Source organism: Elaeis guineensis, chromosome 1, assembly GCF_000442705.2.
Source record: "Elaeis guineensis isolate ETL-2024a chromosome 1, EG11, whole genome shotgun sequence".
Lineage (NCBI taxonomy): Eukaryota > Viridiplantae > Streptophyta > Magnoliopsida > Arecales > Arecaceae > Elaeis > Elaeis guineensis.
This window is the reverse complement of record NC_025993.2, coordinates 34,552,277-34,570,198: the sequence shown is the minus strand read 5'-3', so window position 1 is coordinate 34,570,198 and position 17,922 is coordinate 34,552,277. Positions and strand designations below refer to the sequence as shown.

Here is a 17,922-nt window from a genome sequence, read left to right as displayed (position 1 = left end):
GCAGCTTCATCCGTGCGAATGTACTTGTAAGCGCACTCTAAAAGTTCAGCATAGGTCCGAGAGAGAGTTTTGTCTAGAGAGTAGGTAAATTTGGATCCTCTCAGATCCCTCTTCATGATCGATATAGCCATATCTTCATTGAGATCCCTGACCTCAAGTGTGGAACGAGCCATAAAATCTCTCAACATCTCTGTCTCACTTTGCTTGATTGAGAAGAGACTATCGGATGTCCGTGGTAGCCTTCAGCTAGTACTGAAGTGGGCCACGAAAAATGCTCGAGCTGCTCAAAGGAGTTAATGCTCTCCAACTGAAGTCCGGAATACCAAGCTTGAGTAACCTTCCGAAAAGTTGCCTGGAAGCCAATGCATAAGAGGGTATCGATTGCCCCTTGGATCATCATGAGAGCCTTATAGCTCTCCAGATGGTCGATCGGGTTGGTGGAGCCATCGTATAGTTTCATCTATGGCATCTTGAATCGAGATGGAATCAGCTCATCCAGGATGCGCTGAGAGAGAGGCTGGGCAGTGTAGAAGTCGTAGTCGTTGGAAGACTTCCAACTTCTACCTGAAGTCGAGTAAGCTGGCGATCAATCTCTCTAAACTTGCATTTGTAGTCGTCAAGCTGCCATTGCTAGAAAACTCCAAGAGTGGAACCCCCTGAAGAGCTCGAAGAGGAAGAAGCAAAAGGTGTCCACGGTCGTTTCTCTTCTTGATACTATGTGCACAAGAAGGAAAGGGAGAATGCCGCGAATGATGAGTGGCACGATGGGAGTGCCGAGAATACGGTTGTTCATCTCAATGAGAATGTCGAGACAGTCGTCGCTCTGGAGATGAGGAGGGCGAGCATCGTGGTGGACGGCGACTGTGCCTAGATAGCACTGACTGAGCCATCGGCTACTCCACCGATGGCTGCTGCTGTTGGGTTTGCTGGTGCTGGAGGCTTTGGACCGCCTCCATCAAAACCTTCATTTGCTGCATGAGTGCAGCAATCTGTGCGTCTGCGGTAACCACAGGATGTGAAGAACTGGGCTCTGCCACTGGAGGTGGGGAAGGAATATCTTTCCGATGGAAAGACTGTCTAACCGATCTAGTCGAGTGTTGAGCTCTGATTTTCGACATGGTTGATTGTAGTTTTTTTCCTACCTGACGCATCAATCTGTTGCGTCCAATCCCCTGTTGCCTGTCGTTGGTGAAGAGCACCTGCAAAACAAAGTCTTCACAGACTGAAATTGTGTCCGGTGGGAACCCTCTGATACTTAAGTTAGTGGAGAGTTGGTGAACAGTAGATAATGAGTAATCGAAATGACAGAGTATTAGTCCAAAATTTTTTTACTCGTGCTGTTCATTTATCTCCTTTTTATAGATGATTCTGATGTAACCATCGAGCACGTGATCTCGCTTTTTATGGCGCTAAATTATCGGACCACAATCATGGAGTTAATGGGTTGTTTATGCCCACTAATAACCATGATACATAATTGATAACCGTTTACAACGGTTAGGTGTGTTGAGAAGATAGGCCGACTACATGTCAGTAATAGTGGTAAACCGGTAGTTCTGAAGATCCGAATGAGCATCGTCAGTAATTTTGATATGTTGATAGTCTTCGGCCGGAGATTAATCGAGTTGTCCATTGTTGGTTGATAATAACCGACTGTCGGTCGGTCAACCGATTGTGAGTCGGCGTAATATGTCATTCGATCGATGTAGAGTCTGAGTCGGGAATCGATTGAATTGTAAGTATCTTTCCATGCGCCTTTGCCCATGCATTATAACTAGCATACTGCTAATGGTACTTTGTCATCAAGTTTTACATTGGCATGAGCACAATTAGGAGGTTTCCTTTAACCTTCCTATGTTAATTATTGCATATTATTAATTGTTTTCCGGTCTCAACATAAAATATGTGGCTCATGGAAGGACTCCATGGCACCGATCAATTTGAGGTTCGGAAGTTTAGATTGGACAGCATAGGCCATGAACTTACAAACCTTGAGCACTTGTGACGCTACACCTATTCATGCACATTTAAATACTCAAAATGATTTAGCCTTTTAGTTCAATTTTCTCCATGTAGGAACCTTGCAAATCATGTTTGAAAGTCCTGTTGGGGCAATTCAGTCGACTCTTCGATTTTGACTTTCGATCGATTTGATAAGCACAACTTGCCGACTACCAATCGGTTAGCCGACTGACAGTCGGCTATCCACAAATTTGATAGACTCCAACTATGATGACTCGATTGATTTTAGACCGATGACCGTCGGTATATCAGAGTTACTGACCAATAGTCATTCGGACTTCCATAACTACCGACGTACGATCGAAATATCTTGATTACTGACATATAGTCGGCTTATCAGAAATTGCTAGCACAGAAAGCGCATAATGACCAGAACATGATCAGTAGTAGGTATAACCATCCATTCTACGATCATATAATGCCAGAATGAGCGAGACCCACGCCTCTAACCATTACGGATGGTTACCAACTACTCATCTATAAAAAGAGGTAAACGAACAACATTTGGTAAAGTCTTTTGAGAGTTGAAACTCTGCCTCTTTGAATTTTTATCTGTTGTTCACCACTCCCCACTGACTTAAGCATCGGAGGATCTCCGTCGGATACAATTTCGATCAGTGTGAATTTTATTTTGCAGGTACTCTTCACCGATAATAGGCGTAACAGGAGATTGGCCGTAATAGATTGGTGCACCAGGAAGAAAAAAAATATGAGCAATCATGGCAAAGACTAGAGCTCAAAATTCTACAGGATCAGCAAGGCAATCTTTCTGCCGGGAAGATCTTTCTCTTCCATTTTCATTGGCAGAGCCCAACTCTTTGCATCCAGTAATTACTACGAACGCATAAATTACTACTTTAATACAGTAAATAAAAGTATTAACATAAACAGTTCACAGCCTTCAACAGCAACAAATACAACAACAGCAATAACTGCCGGTGGAGCCGGTGGCTTATTCGGTGCCATCTAGGCACAGCCACCGTCCTCCACAGTATTCATCCTCTTCATCTCCAGAATGACGGCCGTCTCGACATTCTCATCGAGTCGAAAAACCACATTCTCAGCATTCTTGCCACACCACCCATCCTTCGTGACGATCTCCTTCTCCTTCCCATGTACATAGTATCAAGAAAAGAAAAAGGCCATGTGAACCTTCTCCTTCTCCATCCTCAAATTCTTCAGGGGACTCTACCCTTAGATTATCTCGACAACGACAGCTCGACGACTACAAGCGCAAGTTCAAAGAGATCGACTACCAACTTGTCCGACTTCAGATGGAAGTTCGAAAGTCATCCAATGATTATGACTTCCACACTATCCAACCTCTTTCTCAACACATTATGGATGAATCGATTATGTTTCGATTCAAGATGCCGCAGATGGAGCCATACGACGGCTCTATCGACCCAATTGATCATCTGGAGAGCTATAAGACTCTCATGATGATCTAAGGGACAACCGATGCCCTCTAATGTATTAGTTTTCCGACAACTATTCGGAAGGCTGCTCGAGCTTGATATTCTGAGCTTCAGTCGGGGAGCATAAACTCCTTCGAGCAGTTTGAGCATTTTTTTGTGATCCATTTCAGCTCTAGCTGAAAGGTGTCACGGACATCAGACAGTCTTTTCTCTATCAAATAAGGCGAGACAGAGACATCGAGGGATTTTGTGGCTCGCTTCCATACAGCCACACTTGAGATCAGGGACCTTAATGAAGATATGACCATCTCGGCCATGAAGAGGGGTATGAGGAGATCCAAATTTACTTACTCTTTGGATAAGACTTTCTCTCGGACCTATTCTGAACTCTTGGAGCGCTCGTACAAGTATATTCGTGCGGACGAAGGTGCTTCTGACCGACGCCAGATAGAAGGAAAAGGTCAAAACAAGAAGCAAAAAAGAGTGAAGCTCCCACCAAACCAAGTCGGTCAACCACCAATAAACGAGCTTTACCTCGACGATAGAGTCCAAAGCCGAACAACTATGGCAGGTATAACTCCTATACTCCTCTTTCTATTCTCCGTGAGCAGATCTTAATAGATATCGAAAGAGAGTAGTATCTTCGACATCCTCCATCGATGAAAACACCATCGAGGAGTCATGACAGGAAGAAGTACTATCGATTTCATCATGATCACGGTTACGATATCGAATAGTATATTCAACTCAGAGATGAAATAGAGGCCCTGATTCGACATGACTAGCTTGAAAAATTTTGACGAGATTATCCAACTCAACCTTCCACTGACTAACAACCTCAACCACAAGTTGAGGAAATGATCAACAATCGGTCAAAGGCAGGAGTAATCAATATGATCTCTGGGCGTCCGAAGGACTGGGGGCAACTTTCGAAGAAGAGTCGGTGAAGAAACGACAACTGAACAATGTAATCTCTTTTTTGAAAGATGATGTTAGGAGAATACAAACTCCCCATGATGATGCTATTGTCGTTTCGGCGATGATAGCAAACTATGATATAAAAAAAGTTTTAGTTGATAATGAAAGTTCAACTGATGTTCTCTTTTACTCGACTTTCTTCCAAATGCAACTACCGACTGACTGACTTAGAAGAGTGTCGACGCCATTAGTCAGTTTTATTGAAGATGTAGTTATCATGAAAAAAGAAATTAATCTCTCTTTAACTATGGAAACAGATCCACAACAAAGTACTGTTCTCCTGACATTTATAGTCATCCGAGTTCCATCGACTTACAATGCCATACTTGGATGATCTGGACTAAATATTCTGAGAGCAGTAATTTCTACATACTATTTACTGATCTGATTCCCAACAAAAAATGGAGTTGGAGAAATACATGAAGATCAACAACTTGCTCGAAATTACTTTTTGGTCTCTACAAAGAATAATTAATCTGAAGACTCTTTGTCCGTTGATAAATTGGACCAAAGAAAAAATGAAGAAATGGGTGAACCAATCGGGCAACTGACTTCTATCTCATTAAAAGAAGAAGATCCTGAGAAGATGGTCCAAATTGAATCGCAATTGGCCGATCCGAAGCGGCAACAACTAGTGAATCTACTAAGAGCAAACATCGATATTTTTGCTTGGTCGACAATTGATATGTCTGAAATTTCTCCAAAAATAATAACCCACCGACTGAATATTGATCTTAAAGTTAGACTGGTGAGATAAAACAAGAGACCTTTTGCTCCAAAAAGACAGAAGGTCATCGACGAAGAGGTCGACAAGCTCCTCGCGGCTGGCTTCATCAGAAAAACTAATTATCCCCATTGACTCATCAATGTAGTGATGGTGAGAAAAGCCAATGAAAAATGAAGAATCTGCATCGACTACACAAATTTAAATATAATGATGGTAAGAAAAGTCAATAAAAAATAGAGATTCTGTATCGACTACACAAATTTAAATGAAGCTTGTCCGAAGGATAATTTTTTTTTATCAAAGATCAATCAACTAGTTTATGTGATTTCGGGACATCGACTTTTAAGCTTTATGGATACCTTTGCAGGCTACAATCAGATTCGAATGGCATCCGAAGATGAGGAGCACATTATCTTTTATAACCGACAAAGGTATTTACTGTTATAAAGTAATGCCATTCAGTTTAAAGAATGTCAGAGCTACTTATCAATGGCTGGTCAACAAACTATTCAAGGCATAAATCGAATGAAACATGGAAGGAAGTCTACGTTGATGATATGTTGGTGAAAAGCCTCCAAACTTTTGATTATGTTCAAAATTTGAAAAAAACCTTCAGCACACTTCGACGACATCAGATGAAATTGAATCCGACTAAATGTACATTCGGAGTAACTTCTTAAAAATTTCTTGGATTTCTTGTATCACAATAAGAAATTAAAGTCAATTCTGAGAAAATAAAGGCTATCATCAATATGAAGCATTCAAGCTCCAAGAAAGAGATACAACAACTTAATAAAAGGATCACCGCATTGAGCCGATTCATCTCAAGGTTGGCAGAAAGATGTTTATCCTTCTTCAAGACTTTGAGACAAGCGAAAGATTTTTCATGGTCAGATGAATACCGACAGTCCTTCAAAATCTAAAAAGATATCTGGCATCTCCACCACTACTTACAAAATCAAAGGTCAGAGAAACTTTGTATCTTTATCTAGCAACTTCGACAGAAGCAGTTAGTTCGGTACCCATCCAGGATGATGAAAATCAAATTCAACGATCAATTTATTATACAAGCAAGGTGCTTCATAATGTTGAAATAAGATATTTAAGAGCAGAGAAGATGATCTATGCTCTAATCATATCATCACAGCAATTTTGTTCATACTTTCAAGCACATTCTATAGTCGTCTTGACAAATCAGTCATTAAAGATAATTTTATACTGACCTGATACTTTAAGTCAAATGACAAAGTGGGTAATAAAACTCAACGAGTTTGATATTCAATATCGTCCATGACCGTCAATGAAGGCACAAGTTTTGGTCAATTTCATCATCGAGTGTACTATATTTGACAATAATTCTGAGAATGAATCCTACGACAAATTAAAGTAAGTTGAAGCTTCTGAGACTGACTTGACATCGGTGTGGATGCTACATATTGATGGAGCATCTAACGCACAAGGCAGCGGCACTAGTCTTATCCTCACCAATTCCGAAGAGATTGTAACCGAATATGCTCTTCGATTTAATTTTAAAGCTTTAAATAATCAAGCCGAGTATGAAGCTCTCCTAGCCGACTTGAAAATTATCAAAGAGCTTGACATTGATAACCTAAAGGTCTTCCCCGACTCACAGTTGATTATCGGACAAGTTAAGGATGAGTTTGAAGCCCGAGACACCGTTTTGATGAAGTATCTTCAGAAAGTGAAAGATCTTACATCAACTCTAAAATATTTTCAGATCTCTCACATTTCAAGAATGGAGAATGCTCAAGCTGACGTACTTTCCTGACTCGCAACCACTTCATTCAACTCGCTGAGTCGGACATTCATCGAATGTCATGAATAACCGAGCATTAATAAAGTCGAAGAAATGCTACAAATTAATGATGAGCCATGCTGGATGGATCCGATCATCCAGTACTTGACTGATGGAACTCTATCTATAAATCCTTCGAAAGCCAAACGACTATGATGGATGGCCTCACAGTATATTTTGATAAATAGATAATTTTATAAAAGATCATTCTCTCTTCCCTTACTGAAGTGCTTGAAATCAATGGATACCGATTACGCACTCCGAGAAATTCATAAAGAAATTTGTGAAAATCACTTAGACGGCAAATCATTAGCTTTTAAAATTTTGTGACAAAGATATTATGGGCCTACCATGAAGAAAGATGGAGCTGAACTTGTCCGAAGATGTGAACCATGTCAGAAGTATGCTAATATACAATATCAACCGACCAGCCAGCTGACATCAATCATTGCACTATGTTCCTTCACACAATGGAAAATCGACATACTTGATTTTTTTCTTCCGACATCAGATCAAAGAAAATTTATAGTAGTTGCCATCGATTACTTCACCAAATGGGTAGAAGCTGAACTTTTGGCACAAATCACTGAAAGTAAGATGAAAGACTTTATTTAAAAATCTATCATATGTAAATTCGGTCTATTGCACACCATCATCACCGACAATGATCGATAATTCGACAATCAGAACTTCAAAGAGTTTTATCTAAAATTTCATATTATACACAAACTCACACCAGTCGGCCATCCACAATCTAACGGTGAAGTGGAAGTAACAAACTGAACAATCCTACATGATCTCAATACTAGACTGAATGATGCTAAAGGCCTCTAGATAAAAGAATTATATCCAGTCTTATGGACATATAGGCTAACTCCTCGTATACCGATAGGAGAATCGCCATTCAACCTAGCCTATGGGACAAAGGTGATGATTTCACTTGAGATCGGATTACCATCAATAAGAGTGGAGTAGTATAATGAGTCGAGTAATTCTGAATGTCGGAGAGCCGATCTAGATTTACTTTCGAAAATCCGACAGCAAGCTCAAGTTCGAATGACAGTATATCGGCAAAGAATAGTCCGGAATTGTAATAAAGTCAAGCCAAAGGTCTTTCGTCCAGGAGACCTAATTCTAAGAAAAGCAGAAGTTTTGAAGTCTCTGGATCAGAAAAAATTATCTCTAAACTGAGAAGGACTCTACAGAATAATCGAAACACTTCGACCAGATGCATATCAGCTAGAAACTCTTGATGGAAGGATGATTTCTCAAACTTAAAATATTGATAATTTGAAGATATACTATCAATAAAGTTGTTCACATGTACAATGTTCAGAATGAAATATTAGAATTCAGAATTGTGAAAGCTTCAATCAACTACATCTACAAAATGATATTAAACTGATAGATAATCGGTCAAATCTTACCGACTATATCTCGATTTTCACTGTAAAAATTGATTTAAATCGAACGACAATATCAAGTCGATATATAATTGATCGACTTATACCGACTATATCTCAATTTTTCACTGTAAAAATCGATTTAAGTCGAATGACTACTTATGCTGACTTAGCTTTAGCTAAGCAGAACATTATGCCGACTTAACTTCGATCGAGTAGAAAATACACCGACTTGACTATGGTCAGTCGAAGGATATTCGACTTACCATCATCTATCAAATATCTAAAAAATATATATACTAAGTCGGCTGACACCCGACTAGTGGACAAACTCTACTACGACTAATGGTCGACATTCAGTTCACCGATGGATGATCGAAAATCCAACTATTATTCAATGATATTAAAAGTACAAATATAAAAAAAGATTCTGTACTTAAAAAAAAATTCATTCATTGAAAAAAAAATTATAAAATTAGACCCAAGGTCCAATTACAAAATTTGATTACAAAAAGAAGAAGAAAAAGTGTTACCTGATCACCGGTTGGCTTCTTCATCACCTTGCTCTAGTACAACTTCGATGGTTGGAGCTGCTTCAGTGGTTAGAGTAGATTCTGGTGCAGCCAGTGCGTCTTCTTCAGTCGGCGCGGCAGTCTCCTCAGCAACCTCTTCTCCCAAACTGGGAGAGACGATACTGCTCAGATCCAAATCTGGATACAAGCTCCTGACAGCATCTCTGCCGTCCTCATATCCGATGCAATAGGAGGAAAATCCGCCCTCGAAAATTTCATCCTTGAATTCTTATGAATCTCTGAAATTCTCGATGGTCAGACTCAGAGCACCTCTTACCGACTCAGCTTCTTCCTTCGCAGAGGTCGACTCTGCATCTGTCAATGCCAACCTCTCCATGGTGGCCTGATGCCTCTCGTGCTCCGCTTCTAGCTCCTCTATACATTTGTCTCTCTCCCTCCGAAGCCAACTGATGGAATGCTTCTTGCTTTTGACCTGGGGTTCGAGAGATGCGATGCTCTGATGAGCTGACTCAAGTTCGGCTTTGGAGGACTGTAGGTCGGCCGTCATACGGGAGATCTCTTCTTAGAGCATTTTCTCTCGTTCAGTTGCCACCTGAAGCTGCTCAATGTTAGTAGTCTTTTCAGCGTTGATGGCCACCACTTTGTCCATCCATGCTCGATGAAGATCAATAATTTTTCGATATCTGCTCTCTAGAGCGTACATATCGTACGTCCATTGAAAGAAAAAGACAAGTCAAGTCAGATCAAAAAAAAAAAAGAGAGGAGAGGAATGTCAGAAACTTACCCCAAGCATCGTCAGATAAAATGAAGAAAACATTTTGGACACTATCCGATTTCTCCTGTTCTCCCTATCAGTCGGGAGAAGTGCAGCTTCGATAAGTCATCTGGCCAACGACAGATTGGCCAAAGCCGACTCACTGGTCGGAATTTAGATGTCGAAGAGGGTAAGGAGACCCGCAGATGACCCGTCATCGGTAGAAATAGCCGACGTCTTTCTTCGATCCCCAGTCGACGATCGTGTGCTTGAGACCGCCACAAAATCGGTGCTTGACTGCGCCCGAGACCGCTCCACTGGAGTAGCTGGCTAGCAGCAGATTGTTCTGGTTTGACTGTGACTTTTGATTTGGCCCGAACCCCCACTGATGGAGCCGCTGATAGTTCTGCCATAGCATCTTCGTCTCTCACCATCCAGACTCCAGCTGACGGCACTTTGATCGGAGGAAGCGTTGTCGGAGCTGACAATGCTATAACCGGCTCGAGAGCTGTCACCAACGGAACGTCGGATTTCCTTGCTGGTACTGACTAGGAATCGACCTGACTTTTTCTCAATGGTTGGGAGGATCCAGCGTTGGTCGCTGCCCTCCTCTTAGCAGCATGCAAGCGGATGTCGACAGTCGAAACTCGTGCTCTCATCCACATGGCTGCAATCAAAAGACAAAGTTCAGTATTAAATTCAGAAGCAAACAAAAAGAAAAGTGACGTGACCGACTATGCTATACCTAAAGAAATTACCGAACTAAGTCTGGCATTATAGAGAGCTTGCTCTATCATCAGCTCTCGTTACAGTGGAACTTCCATATCTTTAAGTCAGAGGAAGTCTTTCTGATCGATAGCATCAATGTTGGGGCCAGTTCTTAGATCACCTCAGTGTCAAGGAAAGCCCCAAGCAGATGAAGAAGAAATAAAAAAAAATTAGTTCTTCCATTCATGAATGGACGATGGAAGACCGGAGATGAAAAAAAAGACCCTTCCTCGGGTTGAAAAACCACCATCTCTTGACTTTGAGATGAGGATGAAGAACAAAGAAAGTCTAAAAAAGAGAAGGACGAGGGTTGGTCGGGATAAGACAATACAACAAATTGAACCTAATTATCAGCCGGATGGAGTTCGGAGCCAGTTGAGCGGGATAAAGTTGATAATAATCAAGAAGATTCCGAACAAATTTCAGAATCAAAAATCGAAGACCAGCCCGAAGGTCCTCGACATAAAAAGCAACCTGATCTGGAGGAGAGGAGTTCACCCAACCGTCCGAACCAGAAGCAAAAAGTTAAAATTACTCCGGGATACGATACTGTTCCTAGAGCTGATCAATATTTGGTTCGAACAAGGAGGAAACCTCCATCTCCGGACCCAAAGGAAAGTCATCGGTCTGATTCTCCGATCGATTATCCCCAGAAGATGAAGCCTTCATTTTCCTACTTGCCATTGGAAATAAAAGAACCCAGAAAAAAAGAAAAAAACTTAAAAGGAATGGAAACTCGACCTGGAGCTAAAGGATGACGCGAAAAATAGAAACTTCAAAAGCTCTCAACACTGGGGCAGAACCTTCTGTTGCAGAGGAGAATGACGAATGCAAAAGCAGAAAGTCCAAATAAAAGTGACTTTATATATATAGGACCCCTCAACGGTCTGGATAAAATCATTCAAATCAGAATTTTCTCAGACGTCGACACATGGCTACATCAAAACCGATCATTGATCGGACGGTTCAACGCATCTACCCTCAGATCACGCCACCTCATCACTATCCGCGTGAGTGGCACTGAGCCAATGATATCTGGATACGTGGCCGAAATCGACTAATCAAAATCGAATCGTTCGGATTCTCCGGACATCGGACTATCTTCTCAAAGCGATACCCCAATGATGATATTACAGTTATCGAAACGACAAAATGAATGCAGAACTTTTGTATTTCGAAGAATCATTAATGTCTGCAGTCGAATTGGAGTTTGAGATAACATGTGGCAACTCCCTTCATCCAATGTGACAGACCACGTGATAATATGCATGTCAGACTATCTTGGATTTGGGAGTGAGGGGCAATTGTTGGGGCGATTCAGCCGACTCCTCGATTTAGACTTTCGATCAGCCTGATAAGCACGACTTATCGACAACCAATCGATTGGCGAACTGACAGTCAGCTATCCGCAAATTTGATAGACTCCAACTATGACGACTCGATTGATTTTAGACTGATGACCGTCGGCATATTAGAGTTACTGACCAATGATCATTCGGACTTCCACAACTACCGACGTACGATCAACATATCTTGATTACCGACATATAGTCGGTTTATCAGAAATTACCAACGTAGAAAGCGTATAATGATCAGAACATGATCAATGATGGATATAACCACCCATCACATGATATATAATACCGGAACGAGCGGGATCCACGTCTCTAACCATTACAGACGGTTACCAACTACTCATCTATAAAAAGAGGTAAATGAACAGCATTTGATAAGATCTCTTGAAAACTGAAACTCTGTCTCTTTGAATTCTTATCTACTGTTCATCGCTTCCTACTGATTTAAGCATCGAAAGATGCAACAGAAGATTGACCGCAGATGCTCTTCACCGACAACAGACGCAACAGAAGATTGACCGCAACAAATCCTATTCAAACTCTCCTCTTAATATACATCACAAGCTAAAAAATGGTTAACAGGATGGAATAAATATGATTTGTATTGTTAGAAAATAGATCGGAGGTGATTTCCAGATAATAATAGGCGGTAACATGGTAGTTTGGACCTCTCAGCTAATATCTGGCTTAAAAACTGAATAAAATCACTATAATGCCTCATCATCAAACTGATGTGAAATCTCACTTAAATGGATTAAAGAGGCAAAGATTACCTACAGTTTCGCAAATCTCCTTATTCAGTTGCAAGCAGCCAGATGACAACATTGCGCTCTAAGAAAGAACTGGTTTAATACAACTAATAACACAAACAAGAAAAGTAATTTGCATTATATTAATATATTATGCTTTAAAATACTACATTTTGCATTTGAAAAATGAAAGTTGCAAATTTTGACTGCAGTCTTACTCTGACTTCCTACAGAAAAATGACCTCCTCTCTGATAAAGGAAATACAATTTCAAAAAGATTACTTGCTATTCCTTGATCGTACACATTATTCTTCACAACCACCTCCTCATTCTGCAGGGGGGACCTGCGAAAAAATGCCCTCCATTTGCTCTTGGGCGGGTTGCTCTCTCCAGTCACTGCATGTATACTGGCCTTCAGTGCTGCAGCACTGGACTTGGCTTCATTCAGCTTCCTCTTCCAGCTTATGTAGTCTTGCCACTTAAAAGTCTTTTTTGTTTAAACATAAAGCATCAATGTATGATCTTCACAAATTATATTTGGAATAAAGTATAGACTATTGATTGCAGCTAACCTCATTTGTCGTTGTGTTCGTTAGGCAGAGATGAGCATGATATCCAAAAAAGCCAGCCAGTAGCAACGAGACTATGGCTAAAAACATTATCAGAAGTATTTGTGTGTTATAAGAGGCCACCAACCACTGCGAAATTCCAGTATTTCGAAGGAAATCAAGAGAAAAGAAAGCCATATTTAGAAGTGGAGCAAAGGGAGCAATATTGTAACTCAATTGGAGTTGAGACGTCTTAATGTGGTAACAAACCTCAATATTTTATTTATTTATTTATTTTACCTGGACTATATATGGAAATAAACTGGAGAAAGAATTTTCAACACCATAATAAACTGAAAAAGAAAAAGAGGGGTCACTTCACAGAACATTTAATGACAAATTAATAAACAAGACAGGTCGGTTCATGAACATGAGATTACCTGTTAAAATGTATATAACTCTGCGCTCTTTCAATTCACCAGCTAGAATAAATCCAAGGACAACTGCTCCATATAAACAAATTAGGAAATGCCTGTCCAGTGTTTAAAAAGAAAAAAGAGAAGAAAAGAAAATCAATGTACAAACTGATATTATAGCAATGGTCTTCACCATAAACTGAAAATGCTTTTATATTCCAAAAACAAAAAAAGAGCAAGCAGGACTATTTCTATGGAACTTTTCACTCATATATCCGTTATATACTGCATGTTTATAAAAAAACAACTGAGCCAGACATTTTATAGATGGTTGACCATGTATAGGCATGCCAGCATACTTTTCAAGGCATTTGATCTCCTGGACAAGGCAGAAGTACATATTGAGGCAGAGTTCAGTTAGCAAGGGACAGTTCAGATATTCAGGCTGTTTTGATGTGATCAGTCACTAAGGCATTTCTTCCATAAATGACAGAAACAACAACTGTGCAAGTTTTTGCAAGAAAAGCCAATGAAAATGTCATCATTCTATATCATCATCATATATCTAACATGTTCTAACAGATATCTATCACATTCATATCATGCTTTAAAACGAAAAAGAGGATTTGATGACTTACCATCATGACTCCACAAAAAAGCATCATTGCAAAATTGTAACCCATATTATGAAAAGAATCTGGCTCATGTCGTGATATCTCTAAAGAAAGTTGTGAAAACTCTGATTTCTGTCACAGGAAGTTTTAAACCCAGTCCAATACATGACACTGAAGATGCATTATTTTGTGCATAAAATCCAAATTCCTAATAGCAAGTGGAAAGCCTCCTGCAAATGCTTGATGAATCGATATACAGAGGCAAGGCTGTTCAAGCCAATATATGAACAAGGTGTAATATCATAACACACTAGCATCTTATGATCATTTGTACATGTGAACTAAGTGCATTATAGCAACAATTAGGATGAGTTCATAGGATCCTTATGGGAATGAGTCTTTAGCATGGGAATTGCATTAGTAAGGAGCAAAATGTAATTATCAATAAGACCCCATATATGAATTAAAAAATTCAGGGGCTAAATTGCTTAGCTACTATCACATCATACTTTCTATATGACCGATAGCTCATGCTTATCATTATTTACAACAGCTGCCTCGTGCTTACTAATCAGCAACCCAGTTAAGCCTTAGCTGACCACCTCTGGATGGTTGGACACCTCCCACATACAAGAGATCCATAAATAGAAGGGTGCTGTCCTCCTCCTACTATTTGTTGGAACTCTAGAAAATTGCATCTATTGAATAAAGAATTAGTGGAGAAAAATGAAGTAGGGAACAACAATCAGCTAACATGAAGAAGAAGATTCTAGTGTTTAGTTTGGAAACTAAGTGCTTGGTTTCGGTCTGCTAACTTTAGAATTTGTTTCCTCAACATTTTAGGCTACAGTCAGTTCAAAAGGTTCTGTCTTTTTGGAACTCGGTCACAGGACTGCAAATGGATCAGGTCAGAGTCAGGCTGTGCATGCTTGACCCTGGACTAACCCGATAAAATTTTCAGGTCTTCATTTTCCAGACCTAACTGATTGGCTAATCAGGTAGAGTCGATCAGGACCATGACAAAGATTTTAGATGCAGTAGGTCATTCATATCATCTTGGGGTCAAGTATGACCCAGACCCTACCCTCAATATTCAGGTCCAGGTTGGGACCGGATCTAGTCATGTCTATAGTTCAGATCAAGCGTTAAGCTATCCCTTTATAGCTAAAAATATACTAATTAATAATCAAATATCAAATCGCTCCGATTTTAAAATAAAACTCAAGGAATGCCTTTTTTGAGAATATAATAGTTATTTACCACCACTAAGGTTTAAACCATGGAATACTGTACTGCCCCACACCACATGTACCATACCGTACCGGTCTCATACCGGTACATCATCTCGGAACATACCGACATTACTGTACCATACCGACTGACATTAAGCAGAATTTCACCGATATGGGGTCTGGTACCGAGATGGTGAACCTTGGTTTAAACTTTAGACTTCTCTTTTGGACAAGAAGGTATCAACTAGATGATCTAATAGTTGTTGGCAAAGAAATGCCAAACTAAACATTAATGTTCATTCAATTTGATCCAAGAAAATGATTGTTTTTAAGGTACAAGTTTACAAACTATAAGTTTACAGAAAAATACTTGATATACTTGAAAACATTGTAAGTTAGAATCCACAGAAACAAACAATTAATGTTTGAACATGTGAGAAGACTGTTGCTGGGATGAACAAAGAATGATTAGCTTAGCATTCAGCAAAATGGGAAAAAGGGGTTTTACATTATACAGACTTTTGGGTAAGGCAAAATAAGGTCCTTCAGATTGGCAATTTGCTGACCCAAATTAAACTAGAATGATATACAAGCTGGGTCCAGTCAGATTAGTTTGAAAATTACCATACATAGACCCTTCCCAATTTCAAGTCAGGCCAATTTTTTACTTCGACCTGACTGTGAATATTCAAAAATGGATTATGTCGGGCCTAACTGGATTGGAACCAGGTCAACTCTCAGGTCAATCCTGCTCATTTGCAACTCTAGAATTGGAATGCTTGATGGATTTCAAACATAGGAAGTTGTTCGGTCACATAAGAATGAAATACTATTGGTTCTAGTTGAAGTGATCATAGTTCATGATTTTGCTAAGCTATTCCTGTTAATACTCCTGTGATAAGTTTCACATTATAAACTGTCTTTGAGTTTGGAGTATTTATTTAAACTATGAGCCTATTAATTCCATGATAAACTATTTACTTGATGTTGTGTGGCTGCATCAAGAAATTGCTCTTGATCATACTCATTCATGCAAAGTGCTTATCAAATATCCTATTGTTTAAGAGTGAAAACTCTAAGTTTGTCAAATGAAAAATGAACCCTCAATCATTGACTGAACCCTTAACTAGCAGGATAATAGTTTATTTCAGTGAACCCCTAACTAGCAGGTGTGATAGTTGGTCTTAGTGAGCACTGACCAACAAGTATAAACGTTGGTGTGAGTGAACCCTCTATCAACAGTTATAATAGTTGGTTAAATTGAATCCTTAGCTAATGGGCCTACTGATTAGTGACCCTTGACCAATGAGTATGATGGTTACTGACCAGTTGCTATTAATTTGATTTTAGGTGATTTCTAGTGTCAGTGTTTTCAAAAATAACTCTTTCAGCTATACTGGTAAAGGTACCTATCTTGATTTCTAACATTCTCTAAAACAAACTGTATTGGTAAATGGACTTAGTTTCATAATCCTTTTAAGATAATTTTTCCGAATTATTCATCTCAAAAACCACTGATCCTTATTGCTTGATTATTCTAATTTTCTTGATTGTATACTGTTAGCCATATTTGGGCACTTTTTAGGCTGCGTAGCTCACCTTTTTGTTATTATATTTTAGAGTGAGGAACACGGTGACTCAGACTACTAGCAAATTTGAGGTAATTTTGTTGTGTATGGTGAAGCTGCCACTTTAGAAGAGGGACATAGGCCTATCGTGTATATCTCAAGTAAGCTTTATCACTAGAGAAGTAGCCGTGTTAGGAGTGCAGACAGTAATAATATTGTATTGTACCTATACTAAGAAATGTAAAGTATCCTAAAATAAACTATTTTGTGTTTTATAAGAAATCAAATTAAATGAACTTTATTTTAATTCCAGAGATATGAACTGTGCATTTTAAACAATGAGATATAGCTTGCTCTATTTGTACGAATGGCCATTTGTTTTATAATTATGTAATTTGAAGTTAAATTTGAGAATTATGTGCTTCTGCCACAATTAATTGAATAGAATTTCCAGCCACTGATCCACCATAATTGTAGTTAGATAATTGAAGAGCTACAACCAAGATCAACTTGTATAGCATTGCTAAGACAAGATGACCAATAAATTTTACAAAATTAAGAAACCATAAGAGTAGTCTATAGCAACATTCACAATCTCGATACCGGATCTCGTATGAGTACCATATTAGTATAGTGTCAGTATGCCTGGTCTTAAGGTCAGCTTGGCATAGTGAAAGTATACCCTCGTATTAAGTATCAGTTGGGTACCTATATGGCACAGTACAGCTTGGTACGGGGTGGTACACACTGATTTGGCAAACATTGGTTTGCAGTACTAAACTATGCCTTGCGTAGATTGAGAGGACATAACTACCAACCACCTTAATTTCAATCATTTAGAGGCTAAGGATATGTTTAATTCAAAGGAACTGCCTAGAAGTGCAAGCATGTCCAATTTCTTGAAACGGCTTGGCCCACCCCTACAAAAGGTCAGCAACCTTGAGGAAGTCAAAGCTTGAGCATGGCTGTCAAAATGCCTAGGCAACGTATGCAATGCCCCTTAAATGCCTATGGCATGCCT

At 39.5% G+C, this 17,922-nt stretch overlaps 1 protein-coding gene across 3 annotated transcripts in view; it reads right to left on the bottom strand.

Moving 5' to 3' along the window:
• Nucleotides 1-12,634: 12,634 nt before the first annotated feature.
• The window catches only part of LOC105032173 (probable protein S-acyltransferase 17), a 29,410-nt gene continuing 24,122 nt past the window's right edge, over nt 12,635-17,922 (bottom strand). For all 3 annotated transcript variants that reach the window (XM_073252735.1, XM_073252732.1, XM_073252733.1), the window contains exons 7-10: nt 13,512-13,603; nt 13,372-13,424; nt 13,096-13,221; nt 12,635-13,010 (exon numbers count right to left, since the gene is read on the bottom strand). In XM_073252735.1, coding sequence (XP_073108836.1) covers nt 12,738-13,010; nt 13,096-13,221; nt 13,372-13,424; nt 13,512-13,603 — 544 coding nt within the window. In that variant the 3' untranslated portion in view covers nt 12,635-12,737. The remainder of the gene's footprint in view (nt 13,011-13,095; nt 13,222-13,371; nt 13,425-13,511; nt 13,604-17,922) is intronic.